This window comes from Lepidochelys kempii, chromosome 25 (genome assembly GCF_965140265.1).
Source record: "Lepidochelys kempii isolate rLepKem1 chromosome 25, rLepKem1.hap2, whole genome shotgun sequence".
Taxonomy (NCBI): domain Eukaryota; kingdom Metazoa; phylum Chordata; order Testudines; family Cheloniidae; genus Lepidochelys; species Lepidochelys kempii.
Genome location: NC_133280.1, coordinates 9479773 through 9504974, shown reverse-complemented (window position 1 = coordinate 9504974; position 25202 = coordinate 9479773). Strand labels below are relative to the sequence as shown.

The 25202-nt window shown below is 48.7% G+C and overlaps 1 protein-coding gene, 1 long non-coding RNA gene and 1 other non-coding gene across 7 annotated transcripts in view; 1 reads left to right on the top strand and 2 right to left on the bottom strand.

Annotated features, from left to right (window-relative positions):
- Nucleotides 1–84: 84 nt before the first annotated feature.
- TRNAG-UCC (transfer RNA glycine (anticodon UCC)) lies at nucleotides 85–156 on the bottom strand. Its single transcript has one exon. It is a non-coding gene; the product is annotated as a tRNA-Gly (tRNA).
- A 429-nt stretch (nucleotides 157–585) lies between these two features.
- Nucleotides 586–25081, top strand: DPP9 (dipeptidyl peptidase 9). Of its 3 annotated transcripts, none has more exons than XM_073324269.1 (21): nucleotides 586–747; nucleotides 2669–2758; nucleotides 6601–6854; nucleotides 10230–10342; nucleotides 11481–11654; nucleotides 11880–12048; nucleotides 12232–12345; nucleotides 12606–12734; nucleotides 13238–13299; nucleotides 13571–13671; nucleotides 15607–15784; nucleotides 16638–16803; nucleotides 16953–17029; nucleotides 18686–18838; nucleotides 19319–19454; nucleotides 20473–20618; nucleotides 21050–21196; nucleotides 21359–21511; nucleotides 22253–22395; nucleotides 23067–23178; nucleotides 23752–25081. In XM_073324269.1, the coding sequence occupies exons 2-21, from the start codon at nucleotides 2703–2705 to the stop codon at nucleotides 23842–23844; spliced, it is 2676 nt and encodes an 891-aa protein (XP_073180370.1). In that variant the 5' UTR covers nucleotides 586–747; nucleotides 2669–2702; the 3' UTR covers nucleotides 23845–25081. The 3 variants fall into 3 exon arrangements, with proteins under 3 accessions (XP_073180370.1, XP_073180369.1, XP_073180371.1); XM_073324268.1 differs by having other exon boundaries at nucleotides 16950–17029; XM_073324270.1 differs by lacking the exon at nucleotides 12606–12734 and having other exon boundaries at nucleotides 16950–17029.
- The window catches only part of LOC140903273 (uncharacterized), a 38002-nt gene continuing 19407 nt past the window's right edge, over nucleotides 6608–25202 (bottom strand). For all 3 annotated transcript variants that reach the window (XR_012156203.1, XR_012156205.1, XR_012156204.1), the window contains exons 3-4: nucleotides 12591–12691; nucleotides 6608–8043 (exon numbers count right to left, since the gene is read on the bottom strand). This is a non-coding gene — a long non-coding RNA (uncharacterized lncRNA). The remainder of the gene's footprint in view (nucleotides 8044–12590; nucleotides 12692–25202) is intronic.

The window sequence follows — 25202 nt, the reverse complement described above, 5'->3', positions numbered from 1 at the left end:
TGATCATTATTTACCACGAAGCAATTAACGACTAGTGTTTAAATTTAATTTTTGAATGAATTAAGAAAAGGTAAACGATAAGGCTGCGTTGGCCGGGAATCGAACCCGGGTCAACTGCTTGGAAGGCAGCTATGCTAACCACTATACCACCAACGCGCTTCTGACAAAGCTTCTTCCAGAGTCCTACAGGAGAACAGCACAACTCTGGGACTGTACCACTCGGCATGTCTTAGAAGGGGATAATGCTACGAAAGACTAAACCAACGCCAGTGTGGGAAAGAGGGAGGGCTGGGCAAGAGAGGGCCCAGGCTCCAGGAGGGGGACAGAAGCTTCTTTCTCTGTGTGCCCTCCTCCCATTAGGTTTAGTTCCCTCCCTGGACCGTCAAATTCCCGGTTGAATGGTTCCATCCCCCTCCTGGAACGTTGGCTTCCCCTCCCCACCGTGCAATGGTTGCTCCCAAGCTCCCCTATCCTCGAGAGTGGTTCCTCCCAAGCGCTTCCGCCCGGTGAACCTCCCAGGGGCGGGCTGGTTCCTCGCGGGCCTCCCCTCGCCACCCCGAGGCCGGCGCGCTTCCGCCTCCGGGTCAAAGGTCGCGCCTGAGCAGGCCGCCCCTCCCCCTTCCCCTCCCCGTTTCCGGGGCCGCTGTCTGAGTGTCCGGGACATGGAGCGGGAGTGAAGGAGCCGCCGCCCCCCCCCCCTCCCCGCTGAGGAGCCGCCCCGGCCGGGGGAGGACGCCGAGCCCCGGGGTGAGTTCGGGGGGGGACCCCGCTCCCCATCGGGGCTCTGACTCCCCCTCCCCCAGCCTGAGGGGGGCTGCCCCCCACAAGAGGGGCGGGGTCACTGCCCTCCTCCCGCAGGGCCGGTGGCGTGGGGGGCTCTGCCCCGGGGGAGGGGGTGTCTCTGGCCGGGCCTCTGTCCCCATTGCCCAGGAGCATGGGGAGCCGACCCAATGCCGTGGGGGGGGCTGTCACTGGCTCCCCCTCCCCAGACTTCCCGGGAGGAATGGGGAGCCTCGCCCCTATTGCCCTGGGGGTGGGGGAATGTCACGGCCCCCGGGCCCCCCCCCGAGTCTCTTCGAGGGTGGGGGCGTCTGCTCCCCGGGCTGCCTCCTGGGGGTGCGGGTGGGGGGGGGAGGAATACGCTCACTCCTTATTTTCACAGGCAACCGTCGACTCACTTTTGGCAGGTGGGACAGAGGTTACAGTGACAGAGTCCAGCTGCCCTCTTTGCCTGGCATTGCCTTGGCAGCCGGCTCCCTCCTACGGAGAAATAACCGCTCCTCTGGCCTTGCCGGTGACAGGAGCTTGGGCAGGGCTCCTCTGCCTCGCCATTAATGCCAGTGGCTGTTGGCAGCTGCTTCACACCAAGCCCCGTTCCTTTCTGTACAAGTTCTTATTGATTTGCCTATTCTGGGGTAGGTAGGTAGGTCTCAGAGCTTCCAGACAACACAGGGAAACATTTAAGGCTGGTGGGCCTGGAGGTGACAGACTCTTTGTGGGGCTGGCAGACACAGCAGCAGCAGTCCAGGGTCTTGCTGATGAGATTATAATTGCCCATGTCCTCAGCCTCTCTGACAGATTTCTGATTCTTTAGGTCCCATTAGTTTGGGCCATCTTCAGTTGGGATCCATGGGCACTGCTGTGGCTCTTCTGCATAGAATTTGATCCCCTAAGGGATTGTAAAAGGGTATCCCTTGGATCACTATCCAATCCCAGTCCTGATGTGGTTCATATGCACATCTAAAACTATCTATGGGATGTTTCTGCCTACTCCCACTTTGAGCTTTCCTGAGTCAGGGAACATCACTGCCGGGACCTCTCCCTGATGGAGCGGGCAAGTGAAATAGCTTCCGTACCTAGCCTCCCCTGGTGTACTGTTGGATGGATAGGAGCTGGTTGTTGTTTGGACAGGCCCAGGGGTCTGTTAGTGAAGACTGTTAGTGCTGCAGATCGGGGGTGTAGCTACAATCCAAAGGTCTGCTAGAGAATGGGTGATGAGGTGGAGGTCCCATTGTACTTTCAGGATTTTCTTGGCTAGGATTTTGGGTGAGGGAATAGTTATGTGTTAAAGACACATTCCTCCTTATGGTCTTAAGGAGCAATAACATCTTGTAAATACCAGTGACCCTGGCTGTTCTGTCGCAGTCATCAGGCTGTTGCTGAGACAGAATTGCCAGCTCTGTAAACAAGTGGGGGTTATATTCTTGGGGGAGCTGTGATGCTGACAGTAGTGGGCCTGCTGACCCTCTCTCTGGCTCCTGGAGGTGCCCCTCTGTTTGGCACCTGCCTGAAATATATGCACCAGGTTTGAGTACTCTAATCTAGGGCCGTACAGAAATCTGGGCATTAAAGATTGAGATCCCTCAGAAGATTTTAACTGGGAATTTTGCAGAATTTTGACTACCTGCATGGGTCACTGCATACACTGAGCTTCAATGCTGAGGAGCTAGGAAATCCACCTCTTAAAACATCTGAGTATTAATATCCCCTATGGATTAATTGGAATGGAATTGGACTGTAAAGCAAAGATATCCCCAGAAAACTGCTCAGTAGGCCCCAGGTTGTGTTGGCAACATGATTGATGGAGGGCTCTTTTTATAGTGTTTCATTCCCATGCCAGGGGGAACTGCGGTTACATGAGATCTGTTCTTTCTCTCTCCTCATCTAGTTTCCTGTCTTGCCCAAGGCTCGCTGAGTAGTTAATGCAGAAGATAAAGAGGGTTCGTCTGGAAAACGAGACTGCAGGAAGTTGGAGAAGGTAAATTTCCTGGTCTCTGTCAGGGTCTTTGTGGCCTTTGGGACCAAGTGGTCAGAGGGCTACAATCAACATTCTGAATGAGTGATAAACCATCACCTGTTAATTCTGCCCATTACATCCTGTGTCCAACTGTATCCAGAGTGCCTGAAATGCTTGAGGAAAATTACCTCTTTTCTACTGAATTTAGGTTCCAGGCTTTAAAAGGTCTTTGTCTGCATTTTTCTACTCTAATGGTCCTTGCTCCCCTACCTTTGCTGTTTCTCTTCAGCCTAACTTTATTAAATTTCCCCTCTCCCCAAAACCTGCAGCCACGTAACCTTGTCAGATGTGGCAGACTAAGCAAGATGGTAAAACAGTATATTTGGACTTCTTCAGATTCTTTTGTGATGTGGTTGAGGAATACTGAATGTAGGATTAAAGGCTGACTGCTCCGTTTCTGCTGAGATCATCTTGGATCTTGGGCCATGTCTATGCTGCAGAGTCTAGAGCAGCATCTCTGGTGCCGTAGCTGTGCCAGTTTAACCCCATTGTGTAGACGCACTCTGCAGCGATGGAAGGGTTTTTTCTGTTGCTGTGGGAAAACCATCTCCCTGAGTGACTGTAGCTAGGTCAACAGTAGCATTCTTCCCTTGACCTAGCTGCATCTACACCAGGGGTTAGGTCTGCATAGCTGTGGTGCTCAGGAGTGTGGATTTTTCTCACCCCTGAGTGCTGTAGCTATGTCAACCTAAATTTTAAGTGTAGACCAGGCCTCAATCACAGTGTGTTCTACAGACAAAATTCATCAGGGAGGGGGATAACCCCAGGATATTTTGGAGTGCCTTTTTCTACCATCTAATTGTTAGCAGTGGGGTTAGTCACTGTGGAGTAGGTGGTTGCAAGTATGTATAATCTGGGTGTGAATGGACTGTCCTGAATTTAGGTCATTGAAACCTGATCTGGCCTTGAAAGCCCTTCTTGTGAGGAGCAGTGTTGTTTGAATGATCACGTCACTAACCTTGAAGAGGCTTCACCAACTGGATGGGAATTAGCTGTAGGGTGGAATGTATACAGTTGCATGAAAGCTATTTTGTTTTACCAACTGAGTGGACTTTTAAGATCCAAGTTGCAGTGGGATTTGGGAAGAGAGAGGCGTGTTCCCCAAATCACTGCTCTATCCTTTTTTATATCCTTGTGTTCTCTGTGATATATTTTTGATAGGCAGCAGTTTGCCTTGAAACACAGTATTAGTTGCTTTGAAGGGGAAGGACATTAGACTGAATTTAATGCCCCCTGTATGGTCCTGGGTGCACACTGGAGAGACTCAAGACCATTGATGCTCTGCAAAGTCTTGGGAGAAAGTTCCTCAAAGCTTGTTCCAATGTTTCATCACGTTGTCTGCTGTCTCTGCCACTTTGGCTTTACTTGTGCTGCCTGCCGTGGTCTGATTGGAAAGTACTTTTCTTTGTTTAATTTTCAAGCTGTGATTTGTTTTGTTGTTTGGCTTCAGGGTCATAGATATTAGGAGTAGTGGGGGGAGGTTTATTTTGAGAGCCCCTTTCTGTAGCTTCCACATTGTATTCTCTGCACCACTGAGAGACTCAGGAATTGGAAGCTGCCATTATACTCTGTAGCTGTAACTTAAGGGAGTCAAGCTGTATTTTAGTTCAGGTTTTCTGGCCTGGTGTACAGTGGTGTGGTCTGCTGGTTATGCAGAGCCCACTCCATTCACTGGGTCTCAGGCAGCAGATTCTGTGTGTGGTTTGGATTGCTACTTGGCTAATCTCAGGTTAGTCTCTCAGAATGAAGTCGGGAAAGTAACAGATTGGAGGAGGAACTGTAAAGACTTTCCTTTTCCCTCTTGGTTAAAGGAAAAGAGGTTTGTGTTTTTGACATCACAAGAGGTATTTATTCATTAAGAGGGAAATCAAGTTGTCCTTGTGCTTGAACATTGAAAGGCATAATTTTGTAGTACAGAATACATGTCTATTGACAGTCAAATGAGATCAAGATGTAGGGAAGGAAACTTTATTCTTAAAAGGCTATTGGAAGGTTGTGGGGAGTCCCCTAGGAGTGCTGAGAGATTTCCTGGCAGAATCATTTGTGAGATAAAGTGGATTGAGATGAAATGATCTGATCTAACACTGGCTTATAAATTAACCACCCACCCCCAACTCCCGCCAGAACCAAAGTGCGAGAGGGCCTGCGTGGCGCTGAAGCTGCACTTTCAGAGATTTGGTGTATATTTCATGCAAATTAAATACTCAAGTCTGACAGGCACATGGTCGGATGTCCTCCGTTCAGAATGCAGACAAATCTCTTAAGGGGCAAGCTGCATTCACTCATTTAAGAAATGTGACTTTAAAATGGAAGTCTTGGTTAACTCAGGGTGGTTTAGAACAGGGGTCTCTCTCTCTCTCTCTCACTCTCTTTTTTTTTTGGTAAACTCCTATAGACTTATTTACTATATTGTTAGATTGCTGCAGCCTCTAAGATGGTGATTCTGTCAAGGTGATGAGACTGCTCTGGTTTCATTTATTTTCCAGCACACTGAAATCTTCAGATACCCACGAATAGCTAAATGTCCCAGAGTAGGAGCCTTGACCCCATAAGATGACCATGAAGAAAGATGGTCCAGCCATTAGGATGTTAGCATGAGACCATGAAGAAAGATGGTCCAGCGTTTAGGGTGTCAATTCCCTGCTCCAGCACAGGTTTCCCTCAGTGCGTCAATTCCCATTTGTAAAGAAGCACTTGCTAACAGCATTGGCCTACCTCACGTGGCGCTGTGAGGCTAAATGCATGCAAGATTGAGGTGCTCAGATGCCATGTTAATAGGTAGGAATAGGAAATAATAAAGGGACTAGTGCTGTGGTGACTTGAGGGTGCCATTACAGAAATGTCACTTTTTTTAAAGAAGAAAACGAGTCTTGCAAATTAGCTTGCTACTGGTTACCTGGGTCTATGCTCCCTGGGCCCCAGTTCCACTGAGAATAAGGTCCCTACTCTGACTTGTGAGCCCTTGCCTCATCTGGAATAAGGTTGATCAAGGGTAGTGTATCCTGCTTCATATACAAATGTTGGACTGTGCAGATCCCAGAAGTGACTAATGGCTGGAGGGGCTGGACTGGAAGGTTTTATGACTGTGGGAGTTGGGTTGTGGGTTTTATATAATGTGATACTTTGGAAATCAATGAGGGATTCCTGCTGATTATACAATAAGAGTCCAAGATATGCATTATTCCTGTGCCACTTACCATTAGCCAACTCAGTTGCACTGGTATCTTATTTTGTCATTTGTGCCACTTCACTCCTGGTTGCAGCAGCACTTCAAGTAAGTCAGGTGTCATGCCTTCGCTAAACTTATTTGAGTTGTGTATCTGATCTCTCTGCAGGACAGGAAGGGGACTTTACTCAGGTCAGAAGTTTCTCTGTGTGCTCACCCATACATTGATGGTATCTTCCAATCAGGGCCTATCCCATCTCAATGCCTGGAGTATGTTTCACTTAGGTCAAATGATTAAGCACTTGCTACACCAGATGTTTTCCTGCCCTGACTGATTTAACAGTTGACTTTTTTTCTGGTTTCAGAGTAACAGCCGTGTTAGTCTGTATTCGCAAAAAGAAAAGGAGTACTTGTGGCACCTTAGAGACTAACCAATTTATTAGTTTCTTTTTTTCTGGAAGAAGTCCTGCAAATGAGTCTTGGGCTCAGTTAGCATCCTTTACCAAGTTGGGTGTGGGAGATGGAGTATTCCTTTCCATCTGGTACTGTTTATGTTTAACTGAGCTCCCTGTGAGCGGATGGAATGTGCCTCATCCAATCCCCCACATTAATTCATCTCCTACACCTTCTTTCTCAGTTTCTTGACCAGTTCCGAGGAGGAAGAGAGGATGACTGCAGTGGATGCGCTGTCAGACAACACTGAAGTGGTTGAGATGGAGGACGTGCCTTCCCAGTTCCTGGTGGAGAAGCATTCGTGGGATGGGCTGCGTGACATTATTCACAGCAGCAGGAAGTATTCAGGCATGATAGTGAACAAGGCGCCCCATGATTTCCAATTTGTCCAGAAAACAGAAGAGTCCAGCCCACATTCTCATCGCCTTTACTATCTGGGTAAGCCTTGCTTCAGCTAGCCACCTTCCTTAGCAGGTTACCGCAATAGTCCCTTGGCAGAGTCAAACCTGTCTCTGTGTCCGCAGGGTAAGCTTTGTTGGCTGATGTCTTCATTCAGCAGCCCAGTGCCAGAGAGGAAGGGGAAAAGAAAGGATGGTCTTGTGGTTAAAGCACTTGGGACTCGGAAGATATGGGTTCAGTTCCTGGCTTTGGTGTAGGCTTCTTGTACGATCTTGGGCTAGTCACTTAATCTCTCCATGCCTCAGTTCCCCCAATGTTAAATGGAGATAAGCCTGCCTCTCTCCTATCCTTTGTTTAGACTGGACACTCTTCAGGGCAAGGACTATCTGACCATTTACCTATAGTGGCTGACCCAAACAGGGCCCCAGCTGGGGACCTCTGGGTGCTGCTGCTTCTCCATTTCTCATGTGGACTTGGTTTGGTCAGTTCTCCGATCTATGGAGCATTTCCTCAAAAAAATGGGGATAATTGGTTCTTTAAGCAGGTTGGCTATCTAGGGACCTGAGGACTCTCCCTGTGGTTCTTGTATCCTTGCAAGCCGAGTGCAGTTCATTGATTGGCTAGGTGATATCAAGTTTTTTTCATAGAGACAGCCCATCAGTCAGCCTTGTTGCTATTTTCCCCAATAAACTGGAAGAGTCTTACCTCGGTGTGGGTGTTGAGGATAAATCAGTGTTTATAAACGCTTTGACAAGAGGAAAAATAACTAGATAAGTGTTGGGTATTAATGATGTTTCCTAGAGAAATATTCTCTTCCTTACCGGAGACTTGAGAGAAGGCAGATTTTTGTGCTGTACCAGTTTATAGTTATAGGCAGAACCATGATGTAACTAATAAGCAACAGCTAAATACAGTGGCTGGATTTTATAAGGGCTGGATAATTTTATGGTCAGTAATAATTAGTTTTACAGGCTGTGAAAGAGAAATATTTCATGCTCCAGGGCAAAAGCTAATCGTTACAGGGCTCAGTAAAGAACTTTCTCCATGTGTGACACTCCACACAACTGACCATGTTTTCCTGCAGTGGCCCCATTTTCCTTTGAAGCCTTGGATGCTGGATTTGATGAACCAATGGTATGACCCATTCTGGTAACTCTTGTGTGCCTGTGACTGTTACTTATTATAGTCCTCAGTACATTTTCATAGAGAAATTAATGGAACGGGCACCCTGCAAACAAGTTAAACAGATGTGTTAAGAGGGGGGGAAAAAAGCATCTGGGCTCTTAGAGAGAGAGCATGGACAATAATGGCTCTTCATTAATTAAGTTTGTCCATATGTCAGAGCAGAATAGACCCGTTAGACCCCTTTGGTGCGGGTTCTTTGGCTACCTTTTGTCACTTACACCAGATATTTTAAGTACAGTAGAACCCCAGAGTTATGAACACAAGAGTTACAAACTGACCGGTCAACCACACACCTCATTTGGAACTGGAAGTACGCAATCAGGCAGCAGTAGAGATGGGGGGAAAAAAGAGCAAATACAGCACAGTACTGTGTTAAACGTTAACTACTTTAAAAAAAAAAAGGGGGGGGGGAGTTTGCATTTTTTTGACTAGTTAAGGAAACTGTTTCTGTACTTGTTTCATTTAAATTAAGATGGTTAAAAACAGCGTTTTTCGTCTGCATAGTAAAGTGTCAAAGTTGTATTAAGTCAATGTTCAGTTGTAAACTTTTGAAAGAACAACCATAACGTTTTGTTCAGAGTTATGAACATTTCATAGTTATGAACAACCTCCGTTCCCGAAGTGTTCGTAACTGAGATTCTACTGTAGTTGGCTTATGAGTCTCATTTGATGTTAGTAATTTTTCTCCATAGTGTCAGGAGTTTCTAATTCATATTCACAGCTGAAGTTGTACAGTAGAATGACAAAGACAATTCCCGTACCCAGTGTTAAATGATGTATCCATATGTTTGATGTTTAACTTTCATTGCTCCTCAAGAAGATATATGGAACGCAGGAGCAGATTAGATATTGGCTGACTATTTCAAAGCAGTGTCTAGTAATTCGATTTCAAAATGTCTTAACTTCAAGGCATTCCCACAATATTGAGTAAAACCTTCCTACTCTATTACAGTCTCATTAAGCTGGGGTTGAGTTACCTGTTCTATTTGCTCTGTACTGCATTAGGTAGGTACTGTGTAGAATCTGGTTCTGAGTTAAGAGATGTGCCTATTGACGTTTCACCATACCAGTATTTTCCCAAGTTTAGCATAAGTATTGCTTTCCAAGCATCAGTGTGGATCTTATTGGAGAGAGGAGTAGTCATAGACAATATTAGTGGAGTATGAGAATATGCATAGATGGATCTGGAGGTTCACAGGTTGTTGTAGTCATGGCCTTGAGAATGCATCTGTAGTATTATCTATGTCCCTGACTACATCCTGTTCTGTTTGAACATGTTAGATCTTTCCTGGGCTGTTCCCATAGACTCTGATGTTGTATCATGGCAGATGCTGCTTATATTAAACACCACATGCTCAGCATTTCAGTGTTTCTGCATCTCTGAAGATTGTATGCTCATAAGTTGCTTTGCTTCCGGAGTACAAATATATTTAAATGTTAATTGTTGTAAAGTGAATTTAGTGACAGGTTAACAAGCTTGGAGACTGAAGGCTTCCTTTCCTGCACAGAATAGATGCCACAGGGACAGCAGCATGGCAAGCTTCCCCCACATGGCATCCTGTCAGCGTACTACAACCTTGATCTAGAGTGTCACCACCAGTAAGGGTGAAAGGAAACATTCATTGTCTTTGGTGCCTCTGTTGAAACTGCCAGCATAGTTGCCAGCTGTGTTAGGATTTTGATGTTGGAAATTGGACCGGCACAAATAATTTCATTTGACCAGGCCACTGAACAGCCAGCATATAGCAATGCCTTTTGGCCACTGTTAAACAAAGCCACATTTGAACCTGGTCCCTAGGACCTAAAGGTTTATATTCCTGTAACAGGCTGACTGTGTTAGCAGATCTTTGTGGTACTGAGGAATGCTAAGAGGGTTCTGCTGACTCAGACACACACAGCTACAGGGGTTAGCTCTCTAGAGTGAGGATCTAGGGTGGCGGCTGAGCAGCCTGTAGAGAGGAACCCTAGGAGCAGTCAAAGCTGGGAGAAGGTTTGAGTAAACTTAGTCCTGTTGAAAAATTTGCATGTCGGTAAAACTAAAGCGTTTGGACCCTATGCAGTGAGTGGACTGTGTAAGAGCAGGTTGAGAAAGTCCTCTCTTAAAAAGCCTCTGAGCCATCTCGGCTTCCTGAATATTTAAGAAAATGGCCTTGTTTATCCGCCTCTCCTGGGTTAGTCCTGGCTGACTTCTCTGAAATTGCCACGATTATTTTGTTTTGTTCCATACAGGGATGCCATATGGCAGCCGGGAGAATTCCCTTCTTTACTCAGAGATTCCCAAAAAGATACGGAAAGAGGCCCTGCTACTCTTGTCATGGAAACAGATGCTGGATCACTTTCAGGTGAGGAGATGCAACATACTCTTTGCTGTGGTGGTGCACAGGGACCCAGGCTGACGGTAGGATGTTGGAGTGGTAGCTGGTATATTGGGTACCACTCTGTTGGACTGTTGGAGTTCAGTGAAGTGGCATGTAAGGCAGGAAACAGGGGCAGGGGTTAATGCTGTGGGCATGGCACTGATAGAGTGCTGTGTAGGAAGATGTCTTCCAAGGTAATACGGGAGAGTGGCTGGTGTGCCAGGCATGGGGCTGGCAGTGAGAGCATGGAATAGCAGCTGGCAGGCCAAGGACAGGTTTAACACTCTACCTAAGTCTCTTGTTGCCTGCAGTCTGCCTGCAGTCATAAACCAGTAAAATAAACTGGTGGGAGAATAGACCAGAGCTCTGGCTGTCTTGGCCAGACTCCCCACACCTGTCCTCCCTCCATTTGCACATTGATTATCATGTTATTTTTGATAACTTCGTGCTTTTATCAAATGTGTGGAATAAGGTTCAGTCTGCTGCCTGCATTAGAATCATAGAAGATCAGGGTTGGAAGGGACCTCAGGAGGTCATCTAGTCCAACCCCCTGCTCAAAGCAGGACCAATCCCCAATTTTTGCCCCATATCCCTAAATGGCCCCCTCAAGGATTGAACTCACAAGCCTGGGTTTAGCAAGCCAATGCTCAAACCACTGAGCTATCTGACCCCCCCCCCCCCCCCCATTCTAAACATACATTGCCAATTAGACTCTCATAAACCAGATTGAATTGGATCTTCTCAGAGTCCCCGTGAAACTAACTCAAGATTCCTGGAAGCTTTATATGAGAGGACATGGATAATATCATTAGGTTAATTGGCTGCTCCTAATTTGCATAAAAAAGCAGCAGCTCTTCCTCAGTTTTAAGGTGGAGGTGCCACTCATGGACTACAGGTCCAAGTCTTTGGCTCAGATCTAGATGGGGACATTGCAATTGGAAGGTCATGGGGGTGTAGCCTTCATGGACCATGCTTTCACACTAAAGATGGCCATGCTGTCGTACTGCTGGCTGCATTTGGCTAGTGGGTTATAGTCTGGCCACTCCTGGATTAGATGGTCTCATTAATAAAGCATTGCCATTCCTTCAGACCTGCATATTGTCTCTCTGTCGTTCGCAACCAGGCAACCCCTCACCATGGGATGTACTCTAGGGAAGAAGAACTCCTGAGGGAACGCAAGCGTCTCGGGGTCTTTGGAATCACTTCCTACGATTTCCACAGCAAGAGTGGCCTCTTTCTTTTCCAGGCCAGCAACAGCCTCTTCCACTGTCGAGATGGGGGACAGAATGGCTTCATGGTGGGTCCACTAATGGCTCTGTGGGAGGTTTGAGGGATTCTGCAGCTCAGCGTGGTGTTCCCATAGTGAATACCTCTTGAGCTGGACCTTGGCTCTGGTCTGCCATCAAGTCTTGTTTTCTTGGTCTTGGTTCCCTCGTGGGTGGGCTGGATCTATCAAGAAGTTTGTGCCTTTGTTTGAAGCTGAAAGCAGAATAGGGGCACATCCTGTGCCTTATTTCCCCAGGTGTCTCCAATGAAACCCCTGGAGATCAAAACCCAGTGCACGGGACCTCGAATGGATCCCAAGATCTGCCCGGCCGACCCCTCCGTCTTTTCATTCATCAATAACAATGACCTGTGGGTAGCAAATATTGAGACGGGAGAGGAGAGACGGATGACTTATTGCCATAAAGGTAACCGGAACTGCTCCTCCACATCTGGAGGAGAATCACCTCTTAGACCAAGAGTCTGACTAGAAGGATTTACTCCTGTTGCCCCCCCCCCCCCTTTTTTTTTCTTTCCATCTGAGTCCCATTCCCTTTCTGGATCAGTCTTTCCATTAACTTCAGCCGCTCTCTGCTCTTTTTCCTTTGCAGGTTTATCCAATGTGTTAGATGACCCCAAATCGGCAGGTGTAGCCACATTTGTCATTCAGGAAGAGTTTGATCGGTTCACAGGGTACTGGTGGTGCCCCACAGCCACCCTAGAAGGTCAGTGTTCTGCTTAGCCCTGGAGAGACGGAGCTGCATTTGTAGCATCATTATTGGCCCCTTTAAGGTGCTGAGTTCCAGGTCATTCATTAGGGGCTGTGTGCTGGTAAATATTTGTGTGAATAGTTAGGTGCTGCATGATTCTAAGGGAGATGTGGAAAACCAGTAGGCCCAGTATGTGCTGCTGTGGGAGTCCTGGCAAGTCGACACAGTTGGGGAAACTGCGTGAAGGCAAACAGGCCTACCTTGTTTTATCCTAGGTTCAGAGGGTTGGAAAACGCTGCGGATCTTGTATGAGGAAGTGGATGAGTCAGAGGTGGAGATAATTCATGTTCCTTCACCTGCCCTGGAGGAGAGAAAAACAGATTCCTATCGGTACCCCAGGACAGGTCAGTGAGGTGCAAGAGTGTGACTAATGCAGCTGCTGCCTCATGCGGGCTGAAGCATCATCATCTGTGCTATTGACTTTGCATTATTAATCTAGACACTTACCAGGATTTAGGAGAAGGTCCATAAATATTCAGGACAGTCTCCAAATCTGTCAGCACAAAGGTCATTACAGGAAGGACAGCTAAAGTCCAGTTTAAGTAAAGGGATTGCTGTTACGAGATGGAGGGTATTCCTTTGTCACACTGCTGAATGCACTTGGAATCCCACCTTCTCCATGCTGGGAATGCTTGCTCATGCATTCATTCACATGGGCAGGCATATTTCTCCACACACTGGTGTGGAGGTAAGAGCAATTCAATCTCAGCATTGCTATTCCACAGGTGTATATCCACACACAGCCAGATAGCATCAGGCTCAGATTTTTGTTCTCCTCAAGCATGGGATGCTCAGACCGCTTGGCGTCTGATAATGGTGTTCTCTCTCCTTGCTTCTTCCTCTGCAGGTAGCAAAAATCCCAAGATCTCATTAAAACTGGCAGAGTTTAAAATGGACAGCCAGGGAAAGGTAAGTAGTGATTACTTCAACAGGAGGGTTCTCCCGTCAGCATAGGTAATCCTGACGGGCGGTAGCTAGGTTGACAGAATTCTTCATCTATTGACCTAGCACTGTCTAAACCAGCTGTTAGTTCGGCTTAGCTACATTTCTCAGGGATATTGGTTTTTCACACCCCTCAGAGACATAGTTAGGCTGATGTAAGTTTTCGTTGTTGACCTGCCCACAGTGTTGGAACATCCTGTTTTGTTTTTTTTAATACTCTTTTGGTCTCTTGTTGCAGATGGTGTGCGCCCAAGACAAGGAGCTGGTACAGCCTTTTGCCACATTGTTCCCTACGGTGGAGTACATCGCACGGGCTGGATGGACCAGAGATGGCAAATAGTACGTAGGTTTTTCTACCACACACTACCCCCACCCACCCCACCAGTTTACTGAGCTATACAGCCACTCAGTGAAGAAATTTGCCTCTCCTCTTTTGCCATGAAGGCCTGGTTTTAAACCCACAAAAGCCAGAAGTCTTGGCTGCGCTTGACTCAGCCCCTGCAATAATATGACCTTAGATAGCACATGTGCTAACTGACCAAGTGGAGTACAGGGTGAAGGGCTTCATGTTTTTTAGCTTTTGTGGGTTTTAAGCCAGAACCGTAACACTGCCACAAGTGTAAATGACATTGATGTATTAAGTGTGACCCTCCCCGCCCCCAGGGAATTAAATAAAACTCCATGACTAGGACAGTTAACCCATAGGCACATGGACAAAACACTCCTGCTAGGAAATGAGGACTTTATAAAGGGTCACATCGTTAAATAGAACAATGATTTTGTCCTGCTTCTGTCTGTGACCAGGCCAGATGCATTAGAGGAAGGTGAAAAATTCCCACAATGCACCTAGTCTTTTGTGCATTCTGTATACTGGGAGAACTCATTTGTCTCTGCAGGGGCCTAGCTTACACTTTTGGAACGTTAGTCTCTTAGCTTGCATAGGTATAAAAGTTTTTAATGGTCATAACATCCAGTCCCGAAGGACTGAGTGAATCTGTATTGGAGAACTTCTTGTTGTTTGGCTAGATGAGAAGAGGGTCTTGTGTTAGGGTGTGTGTATTTTCTAAGGGGTTCCTGGCAGATTTAGCTACATGATTCCTGACATGCTTTCCTTTGACCGTATATCTTTGGACTATTCTGCCGTACTTGGAAATGGAGACCTTGGAGGTGAAGGTCCCAGCTCAGTGATTTCTCACACATTCAAGCACATCATGTTCATTTTTCCCCTTCCCCCACGCAAACCTGGATGATTCTCAGACCTGGTGTGGCTCTTTTTTTCTTGAAAAGTGTTACAGGACCCCAAAATAGCATCGGGGGGGGGTGGCGGAAATCTTTCCTACTAAAATATCTTTAATTTTACTTAAAAAGCTTGCTAAGGTTTTGGCAGGCTTCAGGCCACATCATACTTGTTTTGGCTGTTTATAAATTGTGTTCAAAAGATGTAATTTCTGTGGCTGATCAGTAACTGGAGCATGATGCTGCACTTTTCTTTGGGCCTGTTCTTGATTATTCCACCATGCCCTAGCGCTAGGTTTACCCAGCCTTACATAGGAACCATAAGGCAGCCTTCCACTCCATGATACAACTGCCATGCACTAGGGCTCATCTAGGTAGGCAGGATTCATTAGTTTATGAAATCAGGTCATGATCAGCAGGGTGTCATTCATAGGGGAACCTGCTTCTTCAGGAAGGCTTCATCTTTCCCAGGTTTATAACCCTCTTCTGCTGTGGTCACAGGCCTGAGGGGTGTCCAAACCAGGCAGTGATGACCTGCCTCCTCTAGCCAGGAGGACAGCAATAGAGCACCACTCCCGATTAAGCAGCTGTCTTCCTTGAGGGACTCGAAGCTGAGACTGGAGCAACTCCTTCAGTTTGCACTGCTCTTTGGTCTGTTCCTTTCCCCACTCGCATAGCCAGGCAGCAAGGAAGCTGCAGAGTGGTTTAGTTTCTTGTTTTGTTTTAGGAGCTCATGCTAAAACAAGTGGCCCTTGCTACCCAAGGAGAGGGACTGCCCACTGGAAAGTTAAATTCTAAACATGTAGCGCAGCTAAATGAGTTTCTTTGTAAATGGCCATTCTAGTAAATCTGTCTGTTACCCATGGATGCCTTGGGATACATATTTATTGGAAAGACTCATACAAACTTGAAAGGGCGGAATGAGGGGGAGCTTAAATCCTCTCCTCAGCAGAGGGAAAGCTAGTGTGCTCTTGACATCAGAGATCTCTGTTCTGCAATGCTGTCAATTTCACCTTTGATAACTTCTCTCTTTCCCAGCGCCTGGGCCATGTTCCTAGATAGACCACAACAACGACTCCAGCTAGTCCTCCTGCCTCCAGCACTCTTTATCCCAGTACCAGAAAGTGAGGAGCAGCGCATCGAATTTGCCAAAGCTGTGCCAGAAAACGTCCAGCCATATGTGATCTATGAAGAAGTCACAGATGTGTGGATAAATGTAAGGGCACGGGGCTGTCCCAAATTAGAAACAGGCCTTTGAGTTTTTCCCTTTTCTCTTGAGTGTGGGACGTGCATCCAGATTGGCCTATGCTGAAGCAGATTGCCCTAGGAGACTGATAATGTCCATGGCCCATGTCAAATTCTGATTGTTCAAAGGACTGGTAGTGGCATAATAAAGAACTGTCACCTCTGAGTTACTGGTCCAAGCCTAGGTTGGAAAAGACAGTTCATGGCAGTTGAGTGGCCAGAGTGAAATGAGTTAGTGAGTCTGACTCTTAGTAGATAGCTGTCCACCTTGTAGACATCATTAGCTGTGGTGCTAATTGACTTCTTTGTGAGGGTTCTGGCAGAGGGGTCAAAGAGTGAAGGGATCTTGAAGAATGAACTATCCTCAGTCCTAGAATTGGTTCCTCAGTCAGGGTTGAGGTAATTGATGGACACAGGACGAGGGGACAGAGTTTGCATTCTCTGGGCTATCCTTTTTCTGTGGATAAACAGGACTTCAGTCCGTGTCAGTCTGATGCATCTTGGTTTTACAAAATTCCCCGGGGGTGGGGAGGGTTTTGCTGGACATAGCCATTCAAAAGGCTGCGTGGGCTCACTTGTGTCCTGGTCTGTGGGGTCAGATGGAAAGGCTGACGTGCCTGGTTTTTTAAGCACACAAGGCTTTCCTTTGGTGAGACCGGTAAGTGAGGATCGGGCTTTCCCCACCATCTGTCATTCTGATTTCCCATGAAATTGCATGGGTTAGCGTTGGCTCCCTAAGCTGTGCGTTGGCTGTGTTGTTCCAGCTTCGATTAGCATAGAGGCTGCCTGGCTCATGGTGCTTTTGTCCATCTCTTGTCTGCTAGGTTCATGATATCTTTTATCCTTTTGCCCAACTGGAGGGTGAGGAGGAAGAGCTCTGCTTCATCCGAGCCAATGAATGCAAGACCGGCTTCTGTCACCTGTACAGAGTCACAGCCATCCTAAAGCAGAGCAGCTGCGACTGGACTCAACCATATGTCCTTAGCGAAGGTGAGAGCAAATCCCCTCCCAACTCAGAGGAATATTCCCTCTCCTTTCTGCCTCACCCTTGTCAGGAGGGCATTTCTAAAGGTACTCAGCTCTTATGCTCTGTCAGTGGGGATCTAGGTCTCATCCTTGCACTCCCTCTTTTCTAGAAGACTTCAAATGTCCTATCAAAGAGGAAGTTGCCCTGACCAGTGGGGAATGGGAGGTGTTGGCGAGGCATGGATCCAAGGTACCAGTTATCTTTATTTTCTCTTACAGTGCTCTGCTTCTGTACTCACTACCCACAATCCTGGCACATACCTCGTGCTACAGGCTCTTGGGACCAGCTACAACCATTTAAGCTTCATTTTGTTTCTAGTTTCCTTTTTTATTGCTGCCTTCGCTTCCCACAGGAGCACTGTAGCTGGGTGCACAGAAAGCTGATTGCCTTTAATCAGGTCTCTTATTGCTTCTTCTGGGAAACCACGTGGGTCAGGCCATAAAAAGGAGTAGAGTCTGAGGTTCAATAGCCACAAAAAGACATTCTGTGCAAATCCATCGTGGGGCTGGATTGCAGCATTTTAACCCCAAAAGGCATTTGGGAATCAGGAACATTACCTGGTGCTTGGAATTATCTGCTTCCACCTAGCTGATCCCTCTGCAGAGTGTTGCGAGAAACAGGCTGGGGAATTTAGTGTGATGGGGGTGGAGTGGGGTGCAGAGGAGGGAACTGTGTATCCACAGAATAGCCAGATAGGTGTTTTATTAGCCTGCTACTGACTTATGGAAGGCCCAGTTCCTTTCTGCTTTAAGAATGAGGTGGCCCTCAGCCTAATCGCTCTGACCTGTCGGTTTCAACTGAAATAATGAACCTGTTTGCTCAGCCCCAATTAACTTGGATTTTCACTCACTTCACACTCTTGAGGGCATGCGGCTACTCTCAGCAGCTTTTCCCCACTCTGGAATTACTTATGTCCCTCACAGAGAGGATCCCTGTGGGACGTGCTGTTCGTTTTGGCCACAGTATTGTTCTGCGCACACGATGGCTGAAATTGTACTGGCATCAATTATTTCAATGCATTTGTTGCTCTGCAGGGTTCTATCCCTGTCTTCTTGGCTAATGTAGATGGATTCCCCCCTCCCCCCCCCCCCCGAGAGCCATGCTGGCCAAACTCTGCTGCAGACCCCAGCTAGGCTGGGCTAGGAATAGCATTTAGGATTCACAAACCTCAAGTTCCACGTGAAGTTTCTAAAACAGGCCAGCTAGCTATTGTGGATGGAGCTAAGCTCTGCTAGAACTGTGTAAAAGCCATATTCTAGTCTAGCGTAAATGCAGCATGACCTCATCCAGGCTGGCTGGCCAGATCGTTTTAGAAACTGCTTGATCTGGAACTATGATTAAACAGAGACATGGAGTTGAATTGGGTTTGGGACTCAGTCATGGGGTAGTGGCTATTCCGCCCCCCTGCAAGGAGTGTAGAGCATGAATGTATAGCGTGATTGTTAGAAATGTTTTAGGTCCACGTTGGTCAGGGAAGCAATGCTGGAACACTGGGTAGATGCATCTGTGCTTAAACATAAATTCAGTCATAATGAACAGAGCCAAAATATCCTTTTTCCTGGCTTTGTTCCTTAGCACATAGGCACAGTGAGGCTTCCCCTGGACAGCTGGCTGCCTCCTCCGGTACAAACGACTGGGCGTTATCCTGTCCTGTAGAAGCACTGTGTATGTTCTGTAACTTACCAGATGAACAGACCTTGTGCGCTAACCATTAATACCACAAGCACCTTGTACCGCTGTGATGTTTTTGATTTAAGCTGACTTTGCCTGGTGACAGATCATTGCAGTGGGGCAGGAGCAGTCAGCTGTTTTCCTTTGACACTGAGCCCTCTGTTCTCTTGGCAGATCTGGGTGAATGAGGAGACGAAGCTGGTGTACTTCCAAGGCACGAAGGACACCCCATTGGAGCATCACCTCTATGTGGTCAATTACGAGTCCCCAGGCGAGATTGTACGGCTCACCACACTGGGCTTCTCTCACAGCTGCTCTATGAGCCAGGTCTGTTTGCCCCATCCATAGGATACCATGTAGGCTCCCTATCTTCTGGCTAGTATGAGTCCTGGCTTGTAATGATCCATGAGGCCTCCCTTAGATGCCATGGCTGCTTGTGACTGCTCTGCTGGACTCTGAGAGCCCTGATGGGAGTGATCCAGTGCCTACCATGATCTGCTGATGGGACTCCATAGATGCCATCATGGGAAGTAGAGGTCCATGCTGGTGCTCCTTTGGAAGGCTTCGTGATGGACTTACTCCTCTGAAGCAGTAGTGTGATGTTAATAGGCCCCAGAGAGAGGAGTCCTATCTGGCTCATGTGGTAGGATGGTGACTGAGCCATGGAGGTATGGGAGGGTTGGGGCGGGGGGGGGAATAAACATCGGCTGGTTCTCAAGGCACTGATAGGGATACAGACCCTCACTGAAGTGGCCTGAGGGAATAACCATCTTTGCTTCACCCCCATCAACTGTTTCTTACTTGTAGAACTTCGACATGTTCATCAGCCACTACAGCAGCGTCAGCACCCCGCCCTGCGTGCACGTCTACAAACTGAATGGCTCCGATGACGACCCGCTCCACAAACAGCCCAAGTTCTGGGCCAGCATGATGGAGGCAGCCAGTAAGTCTTCCCCAATCCCCTCTGTGCTAGGCCATCTAGCCAGGAGCACATCACTGATACCAGTAGCCAGCTGTGATGGAAGGGGAGAGATAAAGACCATCAGATGGCAAATGACCTGGCTAATTTCCACCCTGCCATGGTGAAGTTGTGAAATCCTTGGGGAGGGATCTCTTCAGTGCATTGCTTGGCACAGCCTGGGCATGGCGGGGGGCTGGAGGGCCCTAATGCTATACAGTGGTGCGTCACACTCCTTGCAGGGTGCAGGTTAATGGCTGCCTGTTTTAGTGGGGGTTCTTTACTGCGATGGTCTACAGAGGGGGATCCACTAACTGCTTCATCCAAGGAATGTGTGTAGCTGCTGGTTCTTCCTTTTGGTGCCCATAAAGAATTATTTTCAGCTCACAGCAGCTGTTGCACCCTGCTGGGCAGGCTTTCTCCCTCCACCCCATCCTCCTCTCCCCTTACAGGGTCACACTGGAGTTACAGTGGGCTGTGCATGGTACAAGGGGCTCGGTGCCCAACTTGGTGGGGTTTGTAATGGGTTGTCCCTGCGCAGCAGGTGGTCAGTTGCCATGTGCAGGTGGACAGGGCCATGTATCTTATGAGAAAGTGGCAAAGAGTCCTGTGGCACCTTATAGACTAAGAGACGTGTTGGAGCATGAGCTTTCATGGGTGAATACCCACTTCGTCAGATGCAACCGACGAGGTGGGTATTCACCCACGAAAGCTCATGCTCCAGTAAGTCTCTTAGTCTATAAGGTGCCACAGGACTCTGCCACTTTTACAGATCCGGACTAACACGGCTACCCCTCTGAAACTATTTTATGAGAGGGGCTCTTGTAAGGAGGTTTTGCTAAGATCTGGGACATTCTGCCCCACCTGAAAAGGAAGGTGGGGAGGGACCCCTGGTCTGAGGCACGTTGGGCAAAGGTTGAACTCAGGTTGGTTTGGGCTGGGGAGGATGATGAAAGCATGTTGTCCTTAACCTGGTAGCTAGCGTCTGAACTGTTTCCCTCAGGCTGTCCTGCAGATTACATCCCCCCTGAAATCTTTCACTTCCATACCCAGTCAGATGTAGAGCTCTACGGGATGGTCTACAAACCTCATAACGTCCAGCCTGGAAAGAAGCACCCCACGGTGCTGTTCGTCTATGGAGGCCCTCAGGTAACGACCCAGCCACAGCCAGGACCAACAGCTGACCTTGGCTGTCCTCTGAGAGCCTAGTGGTGCCATCCAGGACAGAGCTCTTGGTAGTTCAGCTCTGCATAGGGGGGTAACCCTCTGAGTGATTGGAATTGGACAGCTTTGCTTGGAGTATTGTAAACCCCTTTCAGTGAACTGCAGATGGCTTCTCCCATTTAATCCATAACCACATAACTTCCCAAATTAATGGCTTTTGCCAATCCGGCAAGCTTGGTTGCCCAGCTCAGAACCTGATGGAATCTGGGAATGGCCAAGACTAGCTTTCTGCTAGTACAGAGCCCAGCCACACTCAGTTGCTACTGTTGGTGGCCTCTAGTGGGGTGTGTAGGGCTGAAAGGCTAAAGATTTCACTGAGGGACTTTCCATGTGGCTTGTCCTTTCTCCTGCTCTAGGTGCAGTTAGTGAATAACTCCTTCAAAGGTATTAAGTACCTACGGCTCAACACGCTAGCGTCTCTAGGCTACGCTGTGGTGGTGATTGATGGAAGGGGTTCTTGCCAGCGAGGACTCAAATTCGAAGGGGCCCTAAAAAACCAGATGGTAATACCCTGTTTTACGGTGTCTCCTTCCGCTTCCTTCCCTCTTCCCGGCTTGTTGAGCAGCCTGTGTGTGTCCGTGTTTCCGTCCCTGCCTTGTTCGGTGTCTCTTCAGTTACAAGGGAGGAGACAAACTGACTTACACCTTTCCGTTACCTCCTCCTAGGGTCAGGTGGAGATAGAGGACCAGGTGGAAGGTTTACATTACGTAGCAGAAAAATACGGGTTCATCGACCTGAGTCGGGTAGCCATACATGGCTGGTCTTACGGGGGCTTCCTCTCCCTCATGGGCCTTATCTGTAAGCCCCATGTATTCAAGGTGAGTCTGGCTAGGGTCAGGTGTCCTTCTCTAAGTCCCTGCTGTGTCTGGGAGGAATAATACCTGGCAGGGAGGACTAGGGCTCTGCACCTGTCGGTGGCCTTTACTCTTTGCTGCCCTTGGCGGCTTGTGGACCCAGACTGTAGTGAAGGGTGAAAAGTTCCCTCCCCTCAGCCTGCTGCTATCATGCCAGAGCTTCTCCCCAGAATCAGGCAGGTCAGCATGCGTCACACTTGCCCTCTGGGTTCGAGACCAGGCATGGCGTGTGGGGACTCAGGCAAGTGGAGTTTAGGCACTGTGCAGAGGGAGACACTAAAGTGTTCTGAGCCTGCAGACATATAGGTTAAAGGATTATTTGTTTGTTCATGGCACCGAAGAGCCCCAGTCCTGGGCCAGGACCCCATTGTGCCGGGTGCTGTACAAAGACAGTCCCTGCCCCAAAGAGGTTTAATTACTCTGCATCCCCCAGCGACAGGCTGTAGCATAGCTTCCCATGAGACTGTTACTGCCAGTACTGCGGTAGTAATTTTAAGTCTTGAATGGGAAGGAAAATAACAAATGGGGGAAAAAAATTCACCAACCATCTAGACCTCTAAGTCTCTGACTCCCTGGTTGTGGGATACTCTGGTGTAAATGACCAGGGTTGGCAGGGGAGAATCACCATGTGCAGAAACAGATGGGCTTCCCCCCAAAAAATGTCCTAGAAAAGGAAAAATGAACCCCCCCATACATGTTTGGCAGGTTGCTATAGCAGGTGCCCCTGTCACTGTTTGGATGGCGTACGATACCGGATACACCGAGCGGTACATGGATGTCCCAGAGAACAACCAGCCAGGTTATGAGGCCGGCTCTGTGGCGCTGCATGTAGAAAAACTCCCCAATGAGTGAGTACTGTGGAGTTGGATACTTATAATTGGAAATCCACCCTCTGGGCACTTGTACTATGAGGAGTGGTAGAGAATCTGTAATGCTTTCTGGTGTGTGTGGGGGTGTTGACGTTATTAAAAAGCTCATAGGAATAGCCCTTCCTGGTTTTATGATTGTTCCTTGGGTTCTCCTCCCTGGTTCCTGAAACTCAGCTCAGGCAGCACGGGCCAGTGTACAGCATGTCGGGTTGCTGGTCACTAGTTAGCACCAGTGGGGTCCAAGTCCAGGGAGAAGAGCCCTGGCCAGAGCAGGGCACATCTGGTTGCTGCCAGTCACCTTCCAGCTGGGCTGGCCTGAAGTGCTTCACTTGGAAGGAAGATCAAGGTGCAGGAAGATGATGACCAGGGAGTCTAGCTAGAGGGGCTGGTTGGGGAAGAGTCTCTTCAGCTTGGAGAACATCTGTCTGGAGGGCCCTGAAGGTTTGTTTGAGTGGTTCCAGGACCCATTTAGCCTTATTTCCGCTCAGCTCATCACTGCCTTCTGCAGCGAGCCAGAGTGGCATTGTGCTCACCCACCCTCCTCTTCCCCTGCCTGTGGTGCTGCGCCATGCCCAGGGGGGTAGTGCTGGCTAGCATCTCACCGCTCAGGGCTCCGCTCTGATTCTCATCCCATCCCATCCCATCTCCAGGCCAAACCGCTTGCTGATCCTCCATGGGTTTCTGGATGAAAACGTGCACTTTTTTCACACCAACTTCCTGGTCTCCCAGCTAATCCGGGCTGGAAAGCCTTATCAGCTGCAGGTAGGAGGGACCTGGAGTGAGGTGGGAAGGTCTCTTTAGCCTGGAGGCAGTGGAAAACTCCCCCCCACCACCGCCCCCCCAATCCCTCCAAGGGGAAATATGAGTGGACCGTGGATGCTCCTGCACCTGGAGAAGCAGAGAGTTCTCTCCTATGACTTCCTGTGGCAAGGACTGGCTTGTTGGCAGCTGACTCCACAGGCCTGGCCAGTAGGTGGCACTGTTGCTACTTGATCCGCCGCGTGTTCCAATGCTGAGTCGTAGTTTGGAATCTGGACTCTCACCCTCTTGGCTGGTGTCCGTCCTCCTTCCCCTGCACTCTGCGGCTGGGAATCTCCTTTCCCCCGGTGGCCTCTGACCTCGGGCAGTAGATACTACTGCTGCTGCCGCTGAGTGGGCTTCTCAGGCCTTTGGCTTGCAGTTAGCCGGCCACCGTAATGGAGTGCCGGGGTCGCCGTCTCTCCGGACCGCCATTTGCTCCCCTAGAAGGGACTCCGCCTTCTGAACTGAGAGGCAGGCTAACGGGAGGGAATGACTTATTCCTAGTTAACGGCCATCCCTTTTGCTTCTGCGCAGATCTACCCCAACGAGAGACACAGTATTCGGTGCCCCGAGTCCGGAGAGCATTATGAAATCACACTGCTGCACTTTCTACAAGAATACCTCTGAGCGCACAGGCCTCTGCAAACTGTTGGACACTGACAGCTCAACTCTGCCTCCTGCCGCTGCCCCCCCAACCCCGAAAGCCACCTCATCCAGTGCACAAATCACTGCGTGCCCACCCCCACCGGGGGTGCTGCCTCCAGTGAGGGGGAGGGTGGAAGTCACCCCTCCTGTTTCCTCTGGATGGTGCCACCTTCCTTCACTTTCCAAGCTGGAGCTCTGCCCTGCTCAGCTGCTCACCTCTCTGGCCTGGCTGTTAATGCTTTTTTTGCTGCTACTCCCTCTACACTGGGAAATCAGTGGACTGTCTTCAGAGGCTGAGGTCTGCCTCTCTCCTTTTTCCTTCCACTGCACCTCCATGCACCTGCCTGTGCTGGAGATGGATGAGCCGATTCAGCAAGCTGCCTTAAGCCAGGAGGGAGAGGATGATCCACTGCTACATCCTGTGGGGTTTGATCACTGCTGCTGCTTCCTGGCCGTACATGACGAGCATCTGAGCCCTGGGATCTGAGAAGAGCTCCGAAGAAGCATGCAACACTAATCTCTCTCTCTCTTTTTTTTTTTAAATTAATTTTGCAGAGCAGATTGGGGGAAGCAGCTGGGGTTGGTGACAGTTAATTAGCCTCTTTGGGCACCTTTCTCCGATCGCCGCTTGTGGGCAGAATCGTGCCAGCAGGGAGCATGGCAGGTGCAGCATCTGGCTACAGCCAGAGCAGCACTCGCCTGTACAGAAACCGCAGCTGCAGCATCTGGATTTTGCCACACACGATGGATATTTATGCAACTACTTATTCCGCCCCCGCTCCCCTGTCGCCTTCCTTCCCCTCTACCCTTCTTCGTGCTGTGTCCCGACCCTGCCTTTCTCTCCTCACCCGTGCCCTGAGCTTTCAGACATGCACTGAAATTGGCTGTGCTTCAGTTCTCTGCGGGTCAGTGACTGTTTCCCTCGCGCATCTATTTGGTGAACACTCTTCTGGTTTTTATTTTCCTACTCAACAGGAACTGCAGTTCCAGGGAGGGTGGGGTCGAGCAATTGCACCTCAGGGGAGCACCCACCCCCCAAGCCAAGGGTTCTGCCAGGGGCAAAGAAAAAAAAAAAAAGAAACCCACCCTAATGAACCACATCAACTTGCCCTCGAGTATTTTAAGTGCGTATTATGAAAAGAAAATATTTTTATGGATTCTTATTCTTTTATAATTATGAGTGTACGATGTAGCGACTTATTAAAATATTGGAAGCAGACCCAGCAGTGCTCTCAGTGGTCCTCAAACTGCCTGGGAACCCTAGGGAGGGAGGCAGTGGCTGAAGCGGCTGGTGTGGGGAGTGCAAAAGGTCCTGTTTTGTTGCTGAGCACTGGGAATGA